The following is a 20,560-nucleotide window of genomic DNA, read 5'->3' as shown; positions in this document are numbered from 1 at the left end:
CTTGGTTGATGCCGGTTCTGGCCTGCGGTGGAATGTGAATATTTTGTGTTGCTGTAGGTGGCATGAGCTGTGTTTAGCACTGTGGTGTGGAGTAGTATGTGGCGATATTTGTACATAATGTTGTAATGTCGGTGGTAATGGCTGTTGATGTGTGTAACCTGTAGGATTGTGCTAACGGCGAGAATACAACAACATAGATAAGAGGCCAAATGTCTCTTCCATACATCTGCCCTTCATAGATTTCCGCATAAAAATAAAAGCATTTTTTACGCAATTCATGAGCCACACGGCCTTCTGGGAGCACATGATTTCAGCAGCATTGGTTCAATACAAGAAAACTCTGGACAGATGCACGGGGCGGACAAATCGTCTGCTGCTCAATTTTGTAGCAGTGCGGGGTCGCGTGCGGTGCTGAACGGACGCCGCACGAATTGCGCAGAGCAGCGCTGCCGTTAGTACAGGGCGATATTGGGCGCACACGGCACTCGCGGCACGGGCGGCACGACCCCCACCTTCCGCTGGTAGAGCTCCTCCGGCGTGGTGGAGCGCAGGCTCACGAGCCGGTACGTCTTGACGAGGTTGCGCGGACGCTTGCGGGGCGGCGCGAAGCGCTCCGACTCGGTGAGGAGGTAGAGGCCGCGGCGGACGACGCGGCCCGAGCGGCCCAGGAGCGAGGCCTCGCCGTCGGCCTCCTCCTCGTCGTTGCTCTCGTCGCCCCCCTCGTCGCGCGCCGGCCCCACCTCGTCCGCGCGTGGCCTCTTCAGGGACACCTGCTTTACTTCGCACTGGCGGCGCGACGGGACACGAATTCCCGTCATCGGCAGTGGAGGTAACAGTGGCAGAAGCCGTGTCTAAGTTAGCAAATAAACAACATCGGCCGGCCTACATCGGAGAACAAGAGCAGCCAGTAAAGCCGTAGAGAGGGAAACGTGAGCTGCACATTTAAGCTGCTGAAGAAGCTCCCAGCACGTGGAGCGAAATGTCAGACAAAGTAGTGAACAGAACAGGGCGCAACTCGAAAACACATTAGGAAGTGCTACGCAGCACCATTTCGAAAACTGCGCAGCGATATGTCTTCTGCGTTGATAATCTGAACAGAGTGAGTATTGATGGAAGGGTTAGGGATGGAAGCTGCACCTCGAGCGCCAATAAGCCTCCGTTGTGTGCGGCCGTGACGAGTGGCGCCGGCTCGAACCACTCGGCCGACGGGCCCAGGAGGTTGCTGAGGGTGCGCGCCGACGAGACGGTGAGCGAGCCCGAGCAGCGGGCCAGGATCAGAGCGCCGTCCGCCCACCAGTTCACATCGGCCAGCGAGCAGAGCCACCACTTGTCTACAGCGGCAGCACACGCATGCTCACGTTGGTACACACACACACACACACTTACACAGGCTCACACAAATACAAAGGCTGTTGGGGCAAGTGCTGTTCGAGAGTAGCACCTATGAAGGCTGGCACGACACACGAGGGGGTGGGTGGCCAGCACCACGCCCGGCCGCCTTTGTAAACCACAACAGGTACTCATTTTAGGCTGAGTCAATCAAAATAAATCCCAAAACGGTTTCAAATATCATCCGTGACGAATATTAGCTATGGCCAAGAATCGAACTCAAGTCACCAGGATCATAGCGCAGTATGTGAACCACGGCTCCCCATACTTGTACACAGACGGGTACACACACACGGGAATACACGTGTTACAACAAGCACATTCATAAAGTTTCACTTAAACAATCTCACACACTCACAAATACATGTGCTCGCATTATCAAATGCACAAACCGACCTAGGTTTGCAAGCACTCACATCATCGCATTCTCACAGGAACACGTGCGGACACTCGCTGACTCTCACACACGACTCTTGTTTAATGCAAAGGAACCCTTCGGATGCTACAGATGCAGCTGCACCCACATCGCATGCTCACCCTTCATCTTCCTCTTCCTGTCCACAGAGGTCACCCACTGTGGATTCACCTCGTCGTACCCGGGCTGGAACGACACACGGCGGGCCCACGTTTACACACTGCGACCGGAAAACACCGGCTCACCGCTCCATGCCGTGGAGACCAAGGTTCACCCGGGGCCCGCGAGCACCGTGACGTCGCGTTCACGAACGTGACGTCACATTCGCCGAGTTTCCACGCGACTCTCTTGGCTTGCGGGGAACCACGAGATTGTCGATGCCGGAAAAAGCAAATGCGGAACCGCACGTGATTTTCCACGCCAGGCCTGTGGCCAGCACCACCAGCGGCGACGTGCAGACTGACCTGCTGCTCCTGACTCCACGCCTGCTTCAGGCTAAGCGATGGGACCTCCCAGATCGACAGCTTCCCCGAGAAGTGCACGGCCGCCAGCACGGATGCATCCGGAGATAGCGAGAGCTTATAGATTCCGTCCTGTGTCCACGCATGCACACACAAACGCACGCACACACGATTAGCATGGAGAGGTCGCTGAGAGCGCGGCGAGCTGGGTGTAAGGGGGATGAGCGATCCACATCGCGGAGTGTGAAACGGGTTTATTTTTTGAAAACCACGTTGCATTACTTAACCCCGAGAAGTCCCATCATTCCCAAGGTCCACGTGCAACATTTGACCAATTTAATCGAGTCACGTCACGGTGCTGCTTCAGGGGGCTAAGACCAGGTCAGAGCACTGAGCCAGCGCCGCTGAGAACCTGGGCTTAAATCTCGGATTAGTCACCTGTGATTAAAGCGAACTGAGAAACGTAGCGACTTGATGTCTAGTAACCAATGGTTGCACGCAAAACACAACGTATAAAGTTTAGTTCTGAATTTATTTTATTTAGGCTCTGAGAATTAAACATGACAGATGACTGCCATATGACCATCACTTTTTGCAGTGCACTTATAACAAACCACTGGTGCTCCCTGTGAGTGTGAGTGGGACCCCGGAGGTCACGCGAGCGACTACCTGGTCACGCCCCACCCTGCCCCACCGAGGGAGACCAGGCAGCCGGGTCAGCAGACGGCTCCGTTGCAGGCCCTGCATCACGCGTCACGCGGCACGCACGATTCACGCGCACAGACCTTCACGTCACAACGTTGCTTCGTAGGTCAATGGGTCACAGGGTGAGTGGCGGCAGTGAAGCTCGTACGGCGGCAGCAGCGTTGGCTCACCATGCCCAGGTCGTCGCTGATGCTGGTGACCTGCTTGTAGTGGGGGCTGCTCGACAGCACGCGCCACGCCGTGAGCCCGTTCGCTGCCGCCGAGCCAGCCTCGAAATCTCCGCTCTCGCAGCCGCCCACCAGCAGCAGCCTACGGCGTCGCGGCGGTACACGGGTAGGTATGGCCACACGTGGAAACCGTCATGCATCATGCAACTAATAGCTACACAAGTGTGCGTGGAACTGCCACTCGTATATCCACCCCAAAGGCAGCAGCCAGCAGTATGTTCGTGTGCGTCACTGGTAGCCCCGGAGGCATGCTGTCGCACCTGTGCGTGTGCTGGTACACCACCGCCGTGATGCCGTGGGGGTAGTGCGGGGTGAAGCTGAACTTGTGGTTTTCTTGGTAGCCCTGGTTCGTGTTGAGGCTGCCAAAGGTCACACACGGCACGGCCGTCACCTTCGCCGCGGAGTCACGGGGATGGCTGCGCCATGGGGCAAAACAGCTACGTGCAGAGGGTGGAGCGCCCAGGGGGCGAGCGGGCGGCTCACCTAACGAGGTAGCTGGTGAGGTGTCCGGCGTAGTTGATGACGAGCAGCTCAGCCGACCACTGCGCACTCGCCGTGTACTCCAGGAAGACGAGCCCTGCCACCGCCAGGCCCAGGTCCCCGGAGCTGCCCGCCGCCTGTGAATGCGGCCACACTCAAGACGTTCACAACCAACTACAAGCAGTTCACGACCAACTACACCTACCTGTGCTATGGCGGGGGTAGTGCACTGCGATAGGCAGCAGGGCGATGGCTTCAAGGGTACAGAGCTACGTTCCATCAAGCCATTGGTTTTGGTTAAGGTTATGTTTTTACACATTTGCTGCGCACTGGCCTGATAGGCCCAAAACATCAACAGCGCTAATTGAGTTGGAATAGATAACAGTTAACACATCTCTTGAATAGAGCAAGGTTACAAGAGCTTGGGAAAATAAATGACAAGGGGGGGCACAGAAGTGATTATACTCCGGTGCAGGTTGTGATGGTCATACAATGTCGTGGATATGAAGGAGGTAAACTTAGAGGTAGAGACTAGTTTAATAATAACGATGATGATAATACTATCTGGTGATTACAAAGCAGAGTCTCGTCGAGTCTCAATATTCTTTTCATGCAGGGGGCACAGAGGTTATGACAGCACGGGTAGAGAACGATGTTAAAGCCCACTGCTGTGGACACTGAGGTCACAATATGACCGGTGCCAGCTGGTGTGGCACAGTGCAACGGGTAAGGCGGTGGCGGAGCGAGAGGTGGCACGGACCTGTGAGATGGTGAACAGGTGGGTGCCCATGAGGTCAAAGACATGCACGGTCCCAGAGCTCTCGGCGATCGCCAGCAGTGTGCAGTCGTGGCTCCACGCCACGCGGCGCCACTGCGGGAACGCGTCCCGCGAAACTAGAAGGGGCACGCACACGGGGTCGCGAGCGAGGTCACGGCCAAAGCGCATTCGTTCACATCACATCGCGACGGTGCAGCGCCTTCGACTTCCCATGCAGCAGCAGCCGTCGTCAATTGGTTTGGGGTGGGGACCCCAGGTCCAATTCAGATATCAGTCGCCACTGATGTTAGCCGTCTTCCATCCCAATTCCCGAACTCTGATGTGATGCTTAGGCCCCTCCCTATGGTGTAAGAACACGACACGCAGCTCGTTTGCTCTCGGCCACTCGACCTCTCTTGCGTCCATGCGGCGTGAAGAAGGGCTACTGCCCAAAACACAGTTTTGAGGTTTTTTTGCAAATTGTAAATTTAGGGTGAAGTAAACAAAACTGTCCAATCGAGACTGTGCGATGAAATATACAACACAAATGCAGACGAGGAGAGAATGGGACAATAAATAATCGCTTCTTGAATTGAATCGCAACAAGCTCATGCTAAGCTACCTTTCTAGATCAACACAGTCGGTCCAGATAAAGACAGAACTGCTCTTGAATTGAATCGCCACTTCAATTTATGAAACATTCATCATTTTTCAAGGGGAGTGAATGTTTATATAACTCAAGTCATCATCATCTTATTTTCTATTTATAGAACACCTTTGATCAAGGCACTTAACATAACTTAAAAACAGTATAAACAAATTATTAATTTGATGGCAGGGCAATGCAAGGGATGAGGAATGGGTGACCAGGATAAAGGGTAATTAGGGGTTAGGGAAAGGAAGGGGAGGAGAGGGAAGACATGGAGGGGCGGGGCAGGGTAGAGATTGGGCAGAGTCAATCCACTACTGAGTACAATGCTATGGAGAGCTCACAATGCACACACGTGCCGGAGTGCAAGTGTGTGCAGACAGACGCATCAGCGTGTGGCATGTCCCCCCGCACGTACTTGTACATTTTCCGATCGTTGCTGAAAAGTCATCCTTTGCCGACCTGCACACACCGAGTACCGACTTAGTATCCGAGTCTGTTTATATTTTAGAGGCGACAATGACAGGAGCCCATTACTTGGGTTTTTGCTCGAGTGCTTTCACAGCAAGACCTGGCTCCAACCTCACACAACATGCTGAGGCATCTGCCCTCTTCACAATTATATTCACACACCAAGCCAAAAAGGCTTTATTTCTTAGTTGAATAAACTCATCACATTTAGGTCATCATTGTTAAAATGTGACTTGAAAATATGCAAAGCAAGTTTAATCGTGGTTATGAAGGTTTATATAACCAGATAATAAATTCGGCCGACATGGGTTCTTGTGGAAGATCAACCTGCTCACGCTGGCCATGCAAAGTGTTCACAAGTCACGAGGAGCATGAACACAAGTGCCATGACAGGGTGACACCTGTCGGCCGGGAGTGGTAATTACGGTCACGGCTGCATTACATAATAATGCCGGAGATGGGGCCACGTGTAAGGATCGCCTATGTGTAGCTGCGTTACACAATGTATCGCCCAGTGTGCTCTTAATAAAAAAGAAACCTTCTACTCGACGTGTCTCAGAAGTTGCTCATTACACAAGCAAAGAAGGCATTTAAAATTATCATTAACACAGATGTACAATCTTCTTCTTTCGTATGGCTGATGTGTATGCGGAGCAACAACTAAGGCATAATAAGGGTCCTGCATTGGGATGTGTCGTTGTTTCTCTTGTGAAAATGAGTGTTTTACATTTGGGAGGAAACAGGAGTACTCGGAGAAAACACAGGAGGGAAGAGCACTCACGGACAGACAACAAAGATCCCCCGTATGGTCTTAACAGATTGTTAGGGCATGTGCTGTTCACGAGCTCCTATGAAGGCTGACACATGCCCGGCCGCCTTAGTCTCCCCAGTGGTGATGTTTACACATCACACCAGGTACTCGTTTGAGGCTGAGTCGACCTACGGGAGGTCCAGAATCGATTCAGATGATTGTCACTGGTGTTGGCCGTGAGCGGGAAGGGAACTCGGGTCACCATGTTGGTAGCGCAGCGCGCTAACAGCTGCACTACCACTCACCAAAGACAGACAACACACGCAGTGAAACCCACCGGATCTCGATGCACGCGTCTTGCACGACTGCCAGGAGATTCCCATTGCTGCGGCCAAAATACAGCACACGTGAGGTTCCAATAACACAACACAAGCCCAACGCCTCGCACACTTAGTTAACTCAGCGCTATGTCACCGGTAACTCGGGGTGACGGGTGACATGGCACTGGTGCTGTATCCTCAGCTGGCAGGAATGGCCTGGTTGCCATTGCTCATGAGACACACAAGGCACAGCTGACTGCCGTAAGTCAGGATGAAGTCCTCTGTTTGGGAGGTGCCGAGCGACGTGATCATGATGTGTAACATGTTGCTCCATGTGCTGGGAGCTTCTTTATGCAGTTCCTCAAGAAGCTTCCAGCCCATAGAGCGAAACGTCAGACATCATGCCAACCCACACGCAGTACAACCCGAAAACCCAATGGACAGCTATGAATCACGACCACAAAAACCGACGTTGAAGTTCTCTCTGCTAGCGCCGCTGAGTTGTGCGTGTGCCCTGATCAACATAACAACAGCCCACGCACCTGGAGAGCACAACCTGCCAGTTGACCTGCCGGCTCAGCAGCTGCACCAGCCCCGGCGGCAAGGAGCAGCATGGGGAGGAGCTGGAGGCACCGGGCAGGGAGACGCCACGGTTACGGGATGCTCGGGGTTAACAAACCGCAGTATTCATTTGTGCAGGTGCCGTGCATGCGTTGAAACTTACCTGCAGCGGGCGTACTGCACAACAAGCCAGAGGGGAGCTGTGGAGGGAAATGTTACAAAGTCACTCGATGCCCAAATCCCGTGAATGTGTCGTATCGTGAGGGTTCGCGAGCACGAGTCGTGCCGTACCCGTAAGAGCCGAGGCTGCCTTCTTCGCGAAGCTTTTGTGAGCGATATCCAAGTCCCTGGATCCACGAGGCTGAATAAGGAAAATGACAGAAGCGGCTACGTTTAAACTTTTATATTTTGAAAAACAGTGCTCACTCGCGTTTGAACGTGCACACTTGCGGTGAGGATTAAGATTTAAAAACAAAATACAAATGAATGCAAATAGGACGGGACCGCACTGTATCGAAACGTGCAGGCAGCATCACAGTCAGGATGTACAATCTGAGCATGCAAGGGATCTTTCCACGATGATTGACACAATAAAGGGTTAAGTCCATTGACGGATGCATTTGTTGCACCATTTCTCCTGTCTTGTTCTATCTCGTGTGTATTATTAGCCACAGATGCATTGACACATCCACAGGAAGCTCTGCAGCCCTTTCGCCAATCCACTGCTGGACGAGGTTATGTGACCACACTTCACCACGCTGCTCGGTCTGGGCGGAGGGCCGGGAGCAGAGAGTGGGGTGCACGAACAGCGAGCGCCACTGGCCCCTGCTGCACGGCCCTCTGCTGTCTGCGACGTAGCCCTGCAAGTAGCCAACATCGCCTGTTGCTGAGATGGGTCTCCCATCTCAGCAACAGGCTGCTCAAGCCACTGCAGTCTGATTACAATGGGCGCATTACGAGTGATTTGGCCGAAGGAAATCAACAAGTAACTGGCATAAACCTTGAAAACTGTAACCGATGGTGACGAATGAATGCAATGTAAACATCTGTAACTGAGTCACTGTTATTTGCTTAGTAACAGAACACGGTTGTCAACACGGCTATAACGCGGGATTTACTTAGAGGCAGATGGTACCGCATTGAGACACGGATCTCTTGAGTTTGGAGTGTGTCGCGAGCCATCAGGTGCTCGATAACAGCACTTGCCCCAAAAGTCTGTTCAGGATATTCGTGGATTTGTGTCTTTGTGGTGTGAGGTGTTTAGGTGACGACTGTACGTTGCCTGGTGAGTGGTTTTTGGTGAGCGTTTGGTGTGTATTGTGGTGTGAGGCGTTTGGCCAGTGTGAGGAGAGGTCGTATGTGGTCTGAGATGACCGGTGCCTGAGGCGTTGTGCCTGGTGTCGTGCGAGGTGAGTGTGGCGAGTGAGGTGTGTGATGAGTGCAGAGTGTTTAATGAGTTGTGGAGTCGCGTGTCTGGCGAGTGTGTTGTTTGGTTGAACGTGCAGTGTTGAGTCAAGTGAGGTGAGTGTGGTGAGGAGTGGTGAGGGTGGGTGGTGACGTGTCTGCTCAATGTGGTGGTATGCGGCGAGTGGGGTCTTTGCATGAGGTCTCATGACAGCCGAGTGAGACGAGTTCGAGCTGAGCCTCACTCACCTCTCACTCACCACCACACTCACCACCACACTCACGACCACACTCACCTCTCACTCACCTCTCACTCACCTCTCACTCACCTCTCACTCACCTCTCACTCACTCACCATCACACTCACCACCACACTCACCTCTCACTCACCACCACACTCACCTCTCACTCACTCACTCACCACCACACTCACCACCACACTCACCTCTCACTCACTCACCATCACACTCACCATCACACTCACCACCACACTCACCTCTCACTCACCACCACACTCACCACCACACTCACCACCACACTCACCACCACACTCACCACCACACTCACCTCTCACTCACCACCACACTCACCTCTCACTCACTCACTCACCACCACACTCACCACCACACTCACCTCTCACTCACTCACCATCACACTCACCACCACACTCACCTCTCACTCACCACCACACTCACCACCACACTCACCACCACACTCACCTCTCACTCACTCACCATCACACTCACCACCACACTCACCTCTCACTCACCACCACACTCACTACCACACTCACCACCACACTCACCTCTCACTCACTCACCATCACACTCACCTCTCACTTACCACCACGCTCACCACCACACTCACCACCACACTCACCTCTCACTCACCACCACACTCACCACCACACTCACCTCTCACTCACTCACCATCACACTCACCACCACACTCACCTCTCACTCACCACCACACTCACTACCACACTCACCACCACACTCACCTCTCACTCACTCACCATCACACTCACCTCTCACTTACCACCACGCTCACCACCACACTCACCACCACACTCACCTCTCACTCACTCACCATCACACTCACCTCTCACTCACCACCACACTCACCACCACACTCACCTCTCACTCACCTCTCACTCACCACCACACTCACCACCACACTCACCTCTTACTCACCACCACACTCACCTCTCACTCACCACCACACTCACCTCTCACTCACCACCACATTCACCACCACACTCACCACCACACTCACTCACCACCTACTCACCACCACACTCACCTCTCACTCACCACCACACTCACCTCTCACTCACCACCACACTGACCACCACACTCACCTCTCACTCACCACCACACTCACCACCACACTCACCACCATACTCACTTCTCACTCACCACCACACTCACCACCACACTCCCCTCTCACTCACCACCACACTCACCACCACACTCACCTCTCATTCACCACCACACTCACCACCACACTCACCACCACACTCACCTCTCACTCACCACCACACTCACCACCACTCACCACCACACTCACCACCACACTCACCATCACACTCACCACCACACTCACCATCACACTCACCTCTCACTCACCACCACCACACTCACCACCACACTCACCACCACACTCACTACTACACTCACCACCACACTCACCACCACACTCACCTCTCACTCACCACCACACTCACCTCTCACTCACCACCACACTCACCACCACACTTACCTCTCACTCACCACCACACTCACCTCTCACTCACCACCACACTCACTTCTCACTCACCACCACACTCACCACCACACTCACCACCACACTCACCACCACACTCACCTCTCACTCACCACCACACTCACCACCACACTCACCTCTAACTCACCACCACACTCACCTCTCAATCACCACCACACTCACCACCACACTCACCTCTCACTCACCACCACGCTCACCACCACACTTACCACCACACTCACCACCACACTCACCTCTCACTCACCACCACACTCACTACCACACTCATCTCTCACTCACCACCACACTCACCACCACACTCATCTCTCACTCACCACCACACTCACCACCACACTCACCACCACACTCACCACCACACTCACCTCTCACTCACCACCACACTCACTTCTCACTCACCACCACACTCACTCACCACCACACTCACCACCACACTCACCACCACACTCACCACCACACTCACCACAACACTCACCACAACACTCACCACCACACTCACCACCACACTCACCTCTCACTCACCACCACAGTCACCTCTCAATCACCACCACACTCACCTCTCACTCACCACCACACTCACCACCACACTCACCACCACACTCACCACCACACTCACCTCTCACTCACCACCACACTCACTCACCACCACACTCACCACCACACTCACCACCACACTCACCACAACACTCACCACCACACTCACCTCTCACTCACCACCACACTCACTCACCACCACACTCACCACCACACTCACCACCACACTCACCACCACACTCACCACCACACTCACCTCTCACTCACCACCACACTCACCACCACACTCACCACCACACTCACCACCACACTCACCACCACACTCACCACCACACTCACCTCTCACTCACCACCACACTCACCACCTCACTCACCACCACACTCACCACCACACTCACCACCACACTCACCACCACACTCACCACCACACTCACCACCACACTCACCTCTCACTCACCACCACACTCACCACCACACTCACCACCACACTCACCACCACACTCACCTCTCACTCACCACCACACTCACCACCACACTCACCACCACACTCACCACCACACTCACCACCACACTCACCTCTCACTCACCACCACACTCACCACCACACTCACCACCACACTCACCACCACACTCACCTCTCACTCACCACCACACTCACCCCCACACTCACCACCACACTCACCACCACACTCACCTCTCACTCACCACCACACTCACCACCACACTCACCACCACACTCACCTCTCACTCACCACCACACTCACCACCACACTCACCACCACACTCACCACCACACTCACCACCACACTCACCTCTCACTCACCACCACACTCACCACCACACTCACCACCACACTCACCACCACACTCACCACCACACTCACCACCACACTCACCTCTCACTCACCACCACACTCACCACCACACTCACCACCACACTCACCACCACACTCACCACCACACTCACCACAACACTCACCACCACACTCACCACCACACTCACCTCTCACTCACCACCACACTCACTCACCACCACACTCACCACCACACTCACCACCACACTCACCACCACACTCACCACCACACTCACCACCACACTCACCTCTCACTCACCACCACACTCACCACCACACACACCACCACACTCACCACCACACTCACCTCTCACTCACCACCTCACTCACCACCACACTCACCACCACACTCACCACCACACTCACCACCACACTCACCACCACACTCACCTCTCACTCACCACCACACTCACCACCACACTCACCACCACACTCACCACCACACTCACCACCACACTCACCTCACTCACCACCACACTCACCACCACACTCACCACCACACTCACCACCCACACTCACCACCACACTCACCCTCTCACTCACCACCACACTCACCACCACACTCACCACCACACTCACCACCACACTCACCACCACACTCACCACCACACTCACCACCACACTCACCACCACACTCACCACCACACTCACCTCTCACTCACCACCACACTCACCACCACACTCACCACCACACTCACCACCACACTCACCTCTCACTCACCACCACACTCACCACCACACTCACCACCACACTCACCACCACACTCACCACCACACTCACCACCCACACTCACCACCACACTCACCACCACACTCACCACCACACTCACCTCTCACTCACCACCACACTCACCACCACACTCACCACCACACTCACCACCACACTCACCACCACACTCACCACCACACTCACCACCACACTCACCACCACACTCACCTCTCACTCACCACCACACTCACCACCACACTCACCACCACACTCACCACCACACTCACCACCACACTCACCACCACACTCACCACCACACTCACCTCTCACTCACCACCACACTCACCACCACACTCACCACCACACTCACCACCACACTCACCACCACACTCACCTCTCACTCACCACCACACTCACCACCCACACTCACCACCACACTCACCACCACACTCACCACCACACTCACCTCTCACTCACCACCACACTCACCACCACACTCACCACCACACTCACCACCACACTCACCACCACACTCACCTCTCACTCACCACCACACTCACCACCACACTCACCACCACACTCACCACCACACTCACCACCACACTCACCACCACACTCACCTCTCACTCACCTCTCACTCACCACCACACTCACCACCACACTCACCACCACACTCACCACCACACTCACCACCACACTCACCACCACACTCACCTCTCACTCACCACCACACTCACCACCACACTCACCACCACACTCACCACCACACTCACCACCACACTCACCTCTCACTCACCACCACACTCACCACCACACTCACCACCACACTCACCACCACACTCACCTCTCACTCACCACCACACTCACCACCACACTCACCACCACACTCACCACTCACTCACCACCACACTCACCACCACACTCACCACGACACTCACCACCACACTCACCACCACACTCACCACCACACTCACCACCACACTCACCACCACACTCACCTCTCACTCACCACCACACTCACCACCACACTCACCACCACACTCACCACCACACTCACCACCACACTCACCTCTCACTCACCACCACACTCACCACCACACTCACCACCACACTCACCACCACACTCACCTCTCACTCACCACCACACTCACCACCACACTCACCACCACACTCACCACCACACTCACCTCTCACTCACCACCACACTCACCACCACACTCACCACCAAACTTCACAATCCCCATACTTCACTATTGACGTGTCAGGAACCGCTCTTTACATTTCCCAGCGCCCTTGGGCTCCGAGGTGGTCGAGGCCGCGTACGATTGGTCAAGACGAACGGCGCGCGGCCTTTAAAGGCGACCACGTGACGGAACCAACCAATCAGAGCGCGCGCTCGGAGACTGCTCGCCTAATCGGTCTATGAACTCAAATGCGGATCTGCAAACGTCCCTGAAAGCGAGTCGCCTCGCGTGACAGCACGGACGAGGGGCCGTGAGGGGGCGAGGGGTACCGAGGGGATCGAGGGGGTACGAGAGGGGGTACGAGAGGGGGCGAGGGCACTCACGGCGAGCTCGCTCTCGGGCGGCCACTCGGCGTGGACGAGCAAGTCGTACAGGATGACGTCCTCCCCGGCCTCCATGCTGGCGGCTCTGTCGCGCCTACGGGAGCCGAGACGCACCTTGGCCATAAGGGATTTACCAAACGCGAAAACGCGTGGTCGTGACAGCCACGCGTCTTAGAATGGGTCGTAATGTCGACTACTTAATCGATTGTTGTCGATTGTTTCGTCGCTGGGTTGTGGCGCTATTTCTCTAATGCTGTCCTCTAGCTCCTTCACTCTTTTAAACAAATTATTCCTTGTAAAAGGTTTCAGTTTGGTGTTTTAACATCTTAACACAGCTGTTTTGTTCCCAGAAAAGGGGAAAACCTATTATCATATGTTGGTACTGGCAAAAGGAGGTCCCATGACGCTCATAACTTGCTGACTAATATAATTAATTATAGATTATTATGCGTGCGAATTGATAAATGCGCGAGACGCCAGTTAATCGATGAGCTGATGCAACAATGTATTGGTGACACATTGCGGCATTGTGCTTATACATGTGTCTTGAGGATGCTCCATCGAGCAGTGGATTGACCAAGGCTGACGCCGACTCGCAAATGCTCGAGCAGCCGACAGATGGCGCCAGACAACCCTTGGCCCTTGACACTCCTTAAATAAAGTCTCAGGACTTTAAATGTATTGTGCCCGATGTCCACTCAACCCCCAATCAACACGCAAGACGAGGTCAGGAGGGTGACGATGCTGTGGTCTCACATCTCCTGGGTTAAATCTTGACTTAGAGCTTTCGTGACTGCAGGGATTATTTGGGTCTTTAGGCAAAGTCAGGTAGCGGTCGTTGTGTTGCGATCGAAACGTAGTTTTTTTGGTTATTTTCTTTGAACCGATCTACGCGACTTTACCGAAAGACCCAAAGCTTATTTCCTGGGTTTACGAATCAATTTACACAATTAAATACAATCTCACAATGCGGCCCGTACGGGGATCGAACCCTTGACGTCACCACGCTCTGACCAGCTGAGCTCAGCGGCCCCACGGGGGCTTCGTCGCCTCGCGTGTCAGGGGCGGGCAGATCAGAGCCTGGACAATGCTGCGATTGGCGAGAACTATTTCTCGTCGTACTGTTCGTTGTCACATGCTGACCCTCCAGACTGGATATCTGTGAAAAAGAGCTTCACAGCTCATCGGATTTCTCCTGCCTAAATGAAGATCACGATTCTATACTGTGGGCTTCGTGGTCGGCAGGTGGCAGTGCAGCAAACTCAGCAATGTTGACTCCACCGCACTTCGTCAAGCGCATGTTGATGTAGAGCAACAGCGGTAATTGCACATTGAGGTCAGACTATTGCATCAGGAGTAGGGGAGTGGTGTGTGGACATGGTGACGCCTCCTCCTGCTGCTGCGCATTTGTGAGTCGGACACTTGAGTCGTTGTGTGTCCCGTGGCTCTGTTCTGGGTGGTGACCACAGTCTCGCACACTGACGGGGGAGTTTGTGATATTCTATTTGTGCATCAGCATCATCATCATCACTCAGTTTCAGTATCTGCCATGGTTTGTGCGGCGGATCAGGTTTCGGGTTGCCCATAGGGTTGACCAGCGTGGTGAAGTACAGAGTCTAACACCCCTACGGGCCTTGCACCGTGACCCCGGGAGGTTCTCATCCGAGCCGTGGACCGCACATTGACGCCACTGCCCGCCACGATCGATATCCGGCAGCGTGACAGGTATGATCAGTGTGTGAGCCTGTGGATGGCTGATATCCACCGGCTCACACACTCGCCAACCTCCACCGTGGTGGGCAGATGCCCACATCGCGGATCCCAACTCGCCGGGACATTCTGCGACAGGAGAGTCTCGGGCCAGGCAGCAGGAGGCGCCGTCGCCTCAAGGGCGAAGCGAGCGGCGCTCCTGATGATCTGCGCCCGGCGGTGGGGCGCGAGAAACCAACGAGTGGCTGGTGGCACGTGGCGCCTCCGTGTCACGAGGGGACACGTGTCTGCTGCTGAGCTGCCAAGTTGACCTTGACTTTCACGGCCCCCGTCTCCCTCCCTCTCTCCCGGGGTGGTGGAAACACGCGGCGAGGTGACTGTATCGTGGTCGTCACCTGACCCCCCTCCACGCTCCCCCCGTCACGAGACTCGCAGTGGGGCCCTCCTGCTGCCCAAGGGTGTTGATGGGGTCACGGGCAACGGGAGCCGAGGCCGCGCTCCAGACGGCGGCGGTGGAGTCAGCCCGGTGACCAAACCGAGATGGCATTACGACGAATTTTATATTATTCGTGAAACAAAAACAATCGTGACACCCCCCCCCCCGGCAGTAGACAACAACTCCACACGTTTGGCAAAAACCCAACAAGCATAGAACGTTGCTCCAACGTTGCTCCAACGGTTCCAGCCATGGGCCAACGTTGGCTCAACGTCGCATGTTGACTGGGAACACCGCCCTTGGTTCACTGACATGCAGGGGGATTCGTCCGTCTTGAGTGTGTTTGTTGAACTTTTTTCGCGCCGTACACAGCCAACCGTGATAATCGGGAGCGCGGTGGAAGGACAGCAAAGTAAGCACCTGAAGTTTGATGAACATGACCGCGATGCCGGGATTACCTGTGACCACCTCACCAGGAGTGAGCACGATATCGGAAGCTGAGCACAGTGACAACTGGGTCGAGTGTGACGTGGATAAGTTGGTGGAGGCAGCTGTCGCAGTAGCGACGCTTGTCAGCAGAGGGCGGTGCAGCAAACCCCATGGTTGTACTGCACGTGTATGCTCCCACATACAGTATATGCCCCCTCCCTGCCTTTAACAACCCGCACTAACGAGTGTGACACACTCTGTTCAAGTAGCCGGTTCAAGCGGCTCCCTAGAGATTCTTCCACCAGCAGTGGACTGCGAAAGTAATTTTTGGGATCCACACGTGTGGAGTTTAAGTTGTGTTGGTGTTTCACCAACGTCGAGTGGTTCATGATCCGGACCGGCCAAGAGGGAGACCCTCGTGATATCCCTGGATGGCGGTGGGGAGTGCCTCTCGACCCACCTGGTTGGTTGGCAAAGACATTCCCGTGAGATGACAGAGGGACATGAGCAGATCATTAACAATGCAAATCCACAGCTCTGCTTATTGCCCGCAGATTCCTTTTAAATGACGTATTTTGATTTCCGCTAAAATGTACTTTTACGTAATGTATGTGTCTTTTCCCCTGCTAAAATATGTTTTAAATATTTTTCATCTGTCTTTGATCACTTGAATCAGGATGTCGCGCTACCACAACTGGGTCAGCTCCATACGCTTTGTCATATCTCTCACTTTGATCCACTCCGGATTTTTTATTCTTCAAAAAATCGGATCCGATTTCGATTTTGAACCAATTCGATGTTCCACACCGCATGGTCACGGATTCAGGCGAAGAAAGCGAAACGCACGAGGCAGAGATCTTTCCCAGAGACCACAGAAATTTTGTCACCCACGCCACATCACACTTTTGTTCCCATCTCATTTTAGACCAACAACAACAGCAGCCACGGTCATTCCACTGCTGGACGAAGGCCTCATTCTCCAGTCCGCCGCTACCTCTCACGACCTTGCAACGTAATAATCCACCAAGCGACTTCAACATAATCACGGATTGCTAAGCATATGCCCAACATGCTGAGCAGCCAGCAACAATCAGCACCATTGATGTAATCGCTGCCCCATCTCCTATTATGGACCGACTCTCGTCACGATATACTAGATATAAATACATACGTCGCGTGGCTGTGTGTGTGTGTGTTTCCTTCCAAGGTCTGCTGGGAGGCGACCCACTGGGATGTTGCCGATCGACCGCGTTCCCCGCGGCGCACCGTGGATCGGGAATCAGGGCCCCACAGTGGACCAGCCCCACCACCACTGCCCCACCTCGCTGCTCCTCCCACGAGACAAACCTTTCCTGGGACCACAGACGCGGCCGTCGCGACTCCTCACGCCTGGCTCAGGTCTGGGGCCGCTAATGACAGAAGCGGCCGCGAGTTATTACAGGGCTCGGCGTCGACTGTCCTCGCTAATTGCGGGGATGTTTCCGTGACCCGAGGAGCGTCTCTGTTTTCGCGTGCGTGGGAAGCGCCCCCATTAACCTGCAAATGAGCGGCGGTTGCGGCGAGAGTGTGGGATAAGCCGATCCTACGTAGCAGAGGCCGCGTCTCTCCCGCGCCACTTCTACAGAAGCCAAAATACAATTGACCTCGCCCCCTGGCCTCCCTCACTGGCTGGGTCGCTCCACTGCCCTTGGGGACCCTTGACATGGCAGCTCAGCGGACGTGCGGCGAGACGGTGGCGGCGTGCGCTTGCGATGCTGCGCGTCGGAGGCGAGGGTTGGTGGAACCCGTAAAGAGAATGCGCGACTTGCCAATCAAACCTCACAGTGCCAGCAAGTGTGGGTGGCCTGCCAGCGAATGGCCCGCGGTGGTCGCTGGGCAGATGACAGAAGGAATTCTTGAAGTTCCCCTCCCAATGTACTGAGAAGAGGAGCTGCACTGTGGTTATACTGACTCTACATCACGACTGCAGGCGACTGAATCAGAAGCTTTGTAGATAATCCTCCGACGCTATCTAGACCCCTAACCCGGGACACATTAACGGGAGAAGTGATTCTAAAATCCTGGCCACGCAGGTCGTGACGGCAGTCCAGTGATGGCGCTGCAATGCCACTCACACTCCCGTCGAAGCAGCGGCAGCACAAGCCCACTCGAGGACTAGAATCCGCTTGGCTTCCAGTGGAGCCCCTGGCAGTGGTTGTAAAGTCTTTTTTGTTACTCTTTCCAATACAGTTTTTGTTTTTGTTAAGATTAATTTTTATGTAATTTCTGTACTTAATTGTAATTAACTTTTATCCTTTCGGTGACCCAGGTCGCTGTTGAACGAGCCTTCGGGCTGGCGAAACGAAGGGAACTTGGTAGACAGCGTGAAGAAGGCCTGAGCCGTGTCCGTCCCTCTCGAGCTGGGGGCCACGGCCAGTGTCACGTGACCTTGACCCCACGACAATGACCCAAACCAGAGCAAAAGAGGACAATTTGCGACTTGAGAGCCGTCGGCTTCCGTACGGCTAAATGTGATGATTCGTAAGACCGCGGGTATTGATAAGCCCTGCGTGATCCATGAGAGTGATTGATCTACTGCCGAACTCCCTCCTCACGAACACCATCCACACCCGCGCGGGACAGCCCTGGACACGCACGGCCCCGTATCCCTCCCGCGATAGCTGCTGGATTTTATTTCGTCTTTAAGTCAGTGGTGCCGCAGGACCAGAATGTGTCCAAGACGGACATGCACCGTGGAGACGGAGCAATGAAATCAGCCCGTGTGCGGATGCTGGTAGATCAGGATGACATCGCGGGATCGTACGAGATGGCGGAGCCTTGGGGAGGCTTTCATCCAGCAGTAGACTGAACATGGCTGTTAATGATGGCTGTGGCCACTCGTCACGTGCCACCTTCTCAAGTCGACCAGAGGACCCGGGACATATTCAGTGTGAAATGAAGCCCTCCGACTCGCTCCATGGAGCAAACGCAATGCCCTCAATGAAGTTGCTTTACTGATCTCAGGAGAGAGCCAAGGGGTTTCGAGTACTCGAGTGGTTTTATGAAACCTGGCCCTGGGTCACTACCCAGAGACGTTCCCACAACAAGAGCTGCTCGGGATTTGTGTCGATTGGACGCTGCGACGGACTCTACATTTCTGGAGGAAGGGGCCATGAGCAAAGAGGGGTGAGTTCTCAATGACTCTGGGGCAGCAGCGGCAGCAGCAGTCGGCAGCCGTTGCATAACCCCGAACTTTGCCCGAAATCTCCAAGGAGACAGGAATTCCGGCTATGCCACTCGAGCGGCGCTGGAGGCGCAGTGCGTGGGTGGCTCGACCGCGCTGGGGCACGAGGCGGCTCGGGCCAAGCTCCCCTCCCGTCCCGACACCGCTCCCCTGCGCCCGTCCCAGCTCACAACACCACCCCGTGTCCTCACGCCACTCTCGCTCAGCACCTCCGTAATCATCACACGAATGCTGATGTGGCGACTGCTGCTATTGCTTTGGCAGTGGGGCACACAACTGCGCTATCGTGTTCGTCAACCACCTTGCGGCGCTGTAGGAAAGTTAATTATAGATTTGAAGTTTTCGTGACTGCAAGGGTCCATACTCTTTGGGTTTTCGGTAGTCACGTAGGTAAAAAATGTATATAAATTAAATCACGACGTTTCGGAGGCAACACAAGCTTCCGTCTTCAGGTGGAACCGTCACAGCAAAATTACTGTATCATACTGTATCACTTCATACAGTAATTTTGCTGTGACGGTTCCACATGAAGACGGAAACTTGTGTTGCCTCCGAAACGTCGTGATGACATTTATTTTCCTTTTTTTATTTACGTGACTTTACCAAAAAAACAAAGAGTATGTAGAAAAGTTGTTAAGAGGCAAAGCTTCGTGTCATGCTCCCTCCTCCTCTGCTATGAAAGACCATTGCGTGAGACGTCACCTGTCACAGACATGTTCCTTACTGC

The 20,560-nt window shown here is 54.3% G+C and overlaps 1 protein-coding gene and 1 long non-coding RNA gene across 3 annotated transcripts in view; one reads left to right on the top strand and one right to left on the bottom strand.

Annotated features, from left to right (window-relative positions):
* Positions 1-14,158, bottom strand: part of NBAS (NBAS subunit of NRZ tethering complex) — a 38,565-nt gene extending 24,407 nt beyond the window's left edge. Inside the window, exons 1-15 of one of the 2 annotated variants that reach the window (XM_078604534.1) lie at positions 14,036-14,158; positions 7,478-7,547; positions 7,350-7,386; positions 7,168-7,248; positions 6,643-6,690; positions 5,502-5,545; positions 4,438-4,571; positions 3,681-3,814; positions 3,458-3,556; positions 3,141-3,279; positions 2,935-3,006; positions 2,269-2,397; positions 1,927-1,990; positions 1,138-1,331; positions 513-785 (exon numbers count right to left, since the gene is read on the bottom strand). In XM_078604534.1, coding sequence (XP_078460660.1) covers positions 513-785; positions 1,138-1,331; positions 1,927-1,990; positions 2,269-2,397; positions 2,935-3,006; positions 3,141-3,279; positions 3,458-3,556; positions 3,681-3,814; positions 4,438-4,571; positions 5,502-5,545; positions 6,643-6,690; positions 7,168-7,248; positions 7,350-7,386; positions 7,478-7,547; positions 14,036-14,158 — 1,641 coding nt within the window. The remainder of the gene's footprint in view (positions 1-512; positions 786-1,137; positions 1,332-1,926; positions 1,991-2,268; positions 2,398-2,934; positions 3,007-3,140; positions 3,280-3,457; positions 3,557-3,680; positions 3,815-4,437; positions 4,572-5,501; positions 5,546-6,642; positions 6,691-7,167; positions 7,249-7,349; positions 7,387-7,477; positions 7,548-14,035) is intronic. The other variant, XM_078604535.1, reaches the window with a different exon arrangement.
* Positions 14,159-14,858: 700 nt separating this feature from the next.
* LOC144725073 (uncharacterized) lies at positions 14,859-20,302 on the top strand. Its single transcript, XR_013586612.1, has 3 exons — positions 14,859-15,760; positions 17,536-17,622; positions 17,818-20,302. It is a non-coding gene; the product is annotated as an uncharacterized LOC144725073 (long non-coding RNA).
* The last annotated feature ends 258 nt before the right edge of the window (positions 20,303-20,560 follow it).

This window comes from Lampetra planeri, chromosome 22 (genome assembly GCF_965212315.1).
Source record: "Lampetra planeri chromosome 22, kcLamPlan1.2.h2, whole genome shotgun sequence".
Classification (NCBI taxonomy): Eukaryota; Metazoa; Chordata; class Hyperoartia; order Petromyzontiformes; family Petromyzontidae; genus Lampetra; species Lampetra planeri.
Note: the sequence above shows the minus strand (reverse complement) of the source record. Positions and strands in the feature narration are given on the sequence as shown.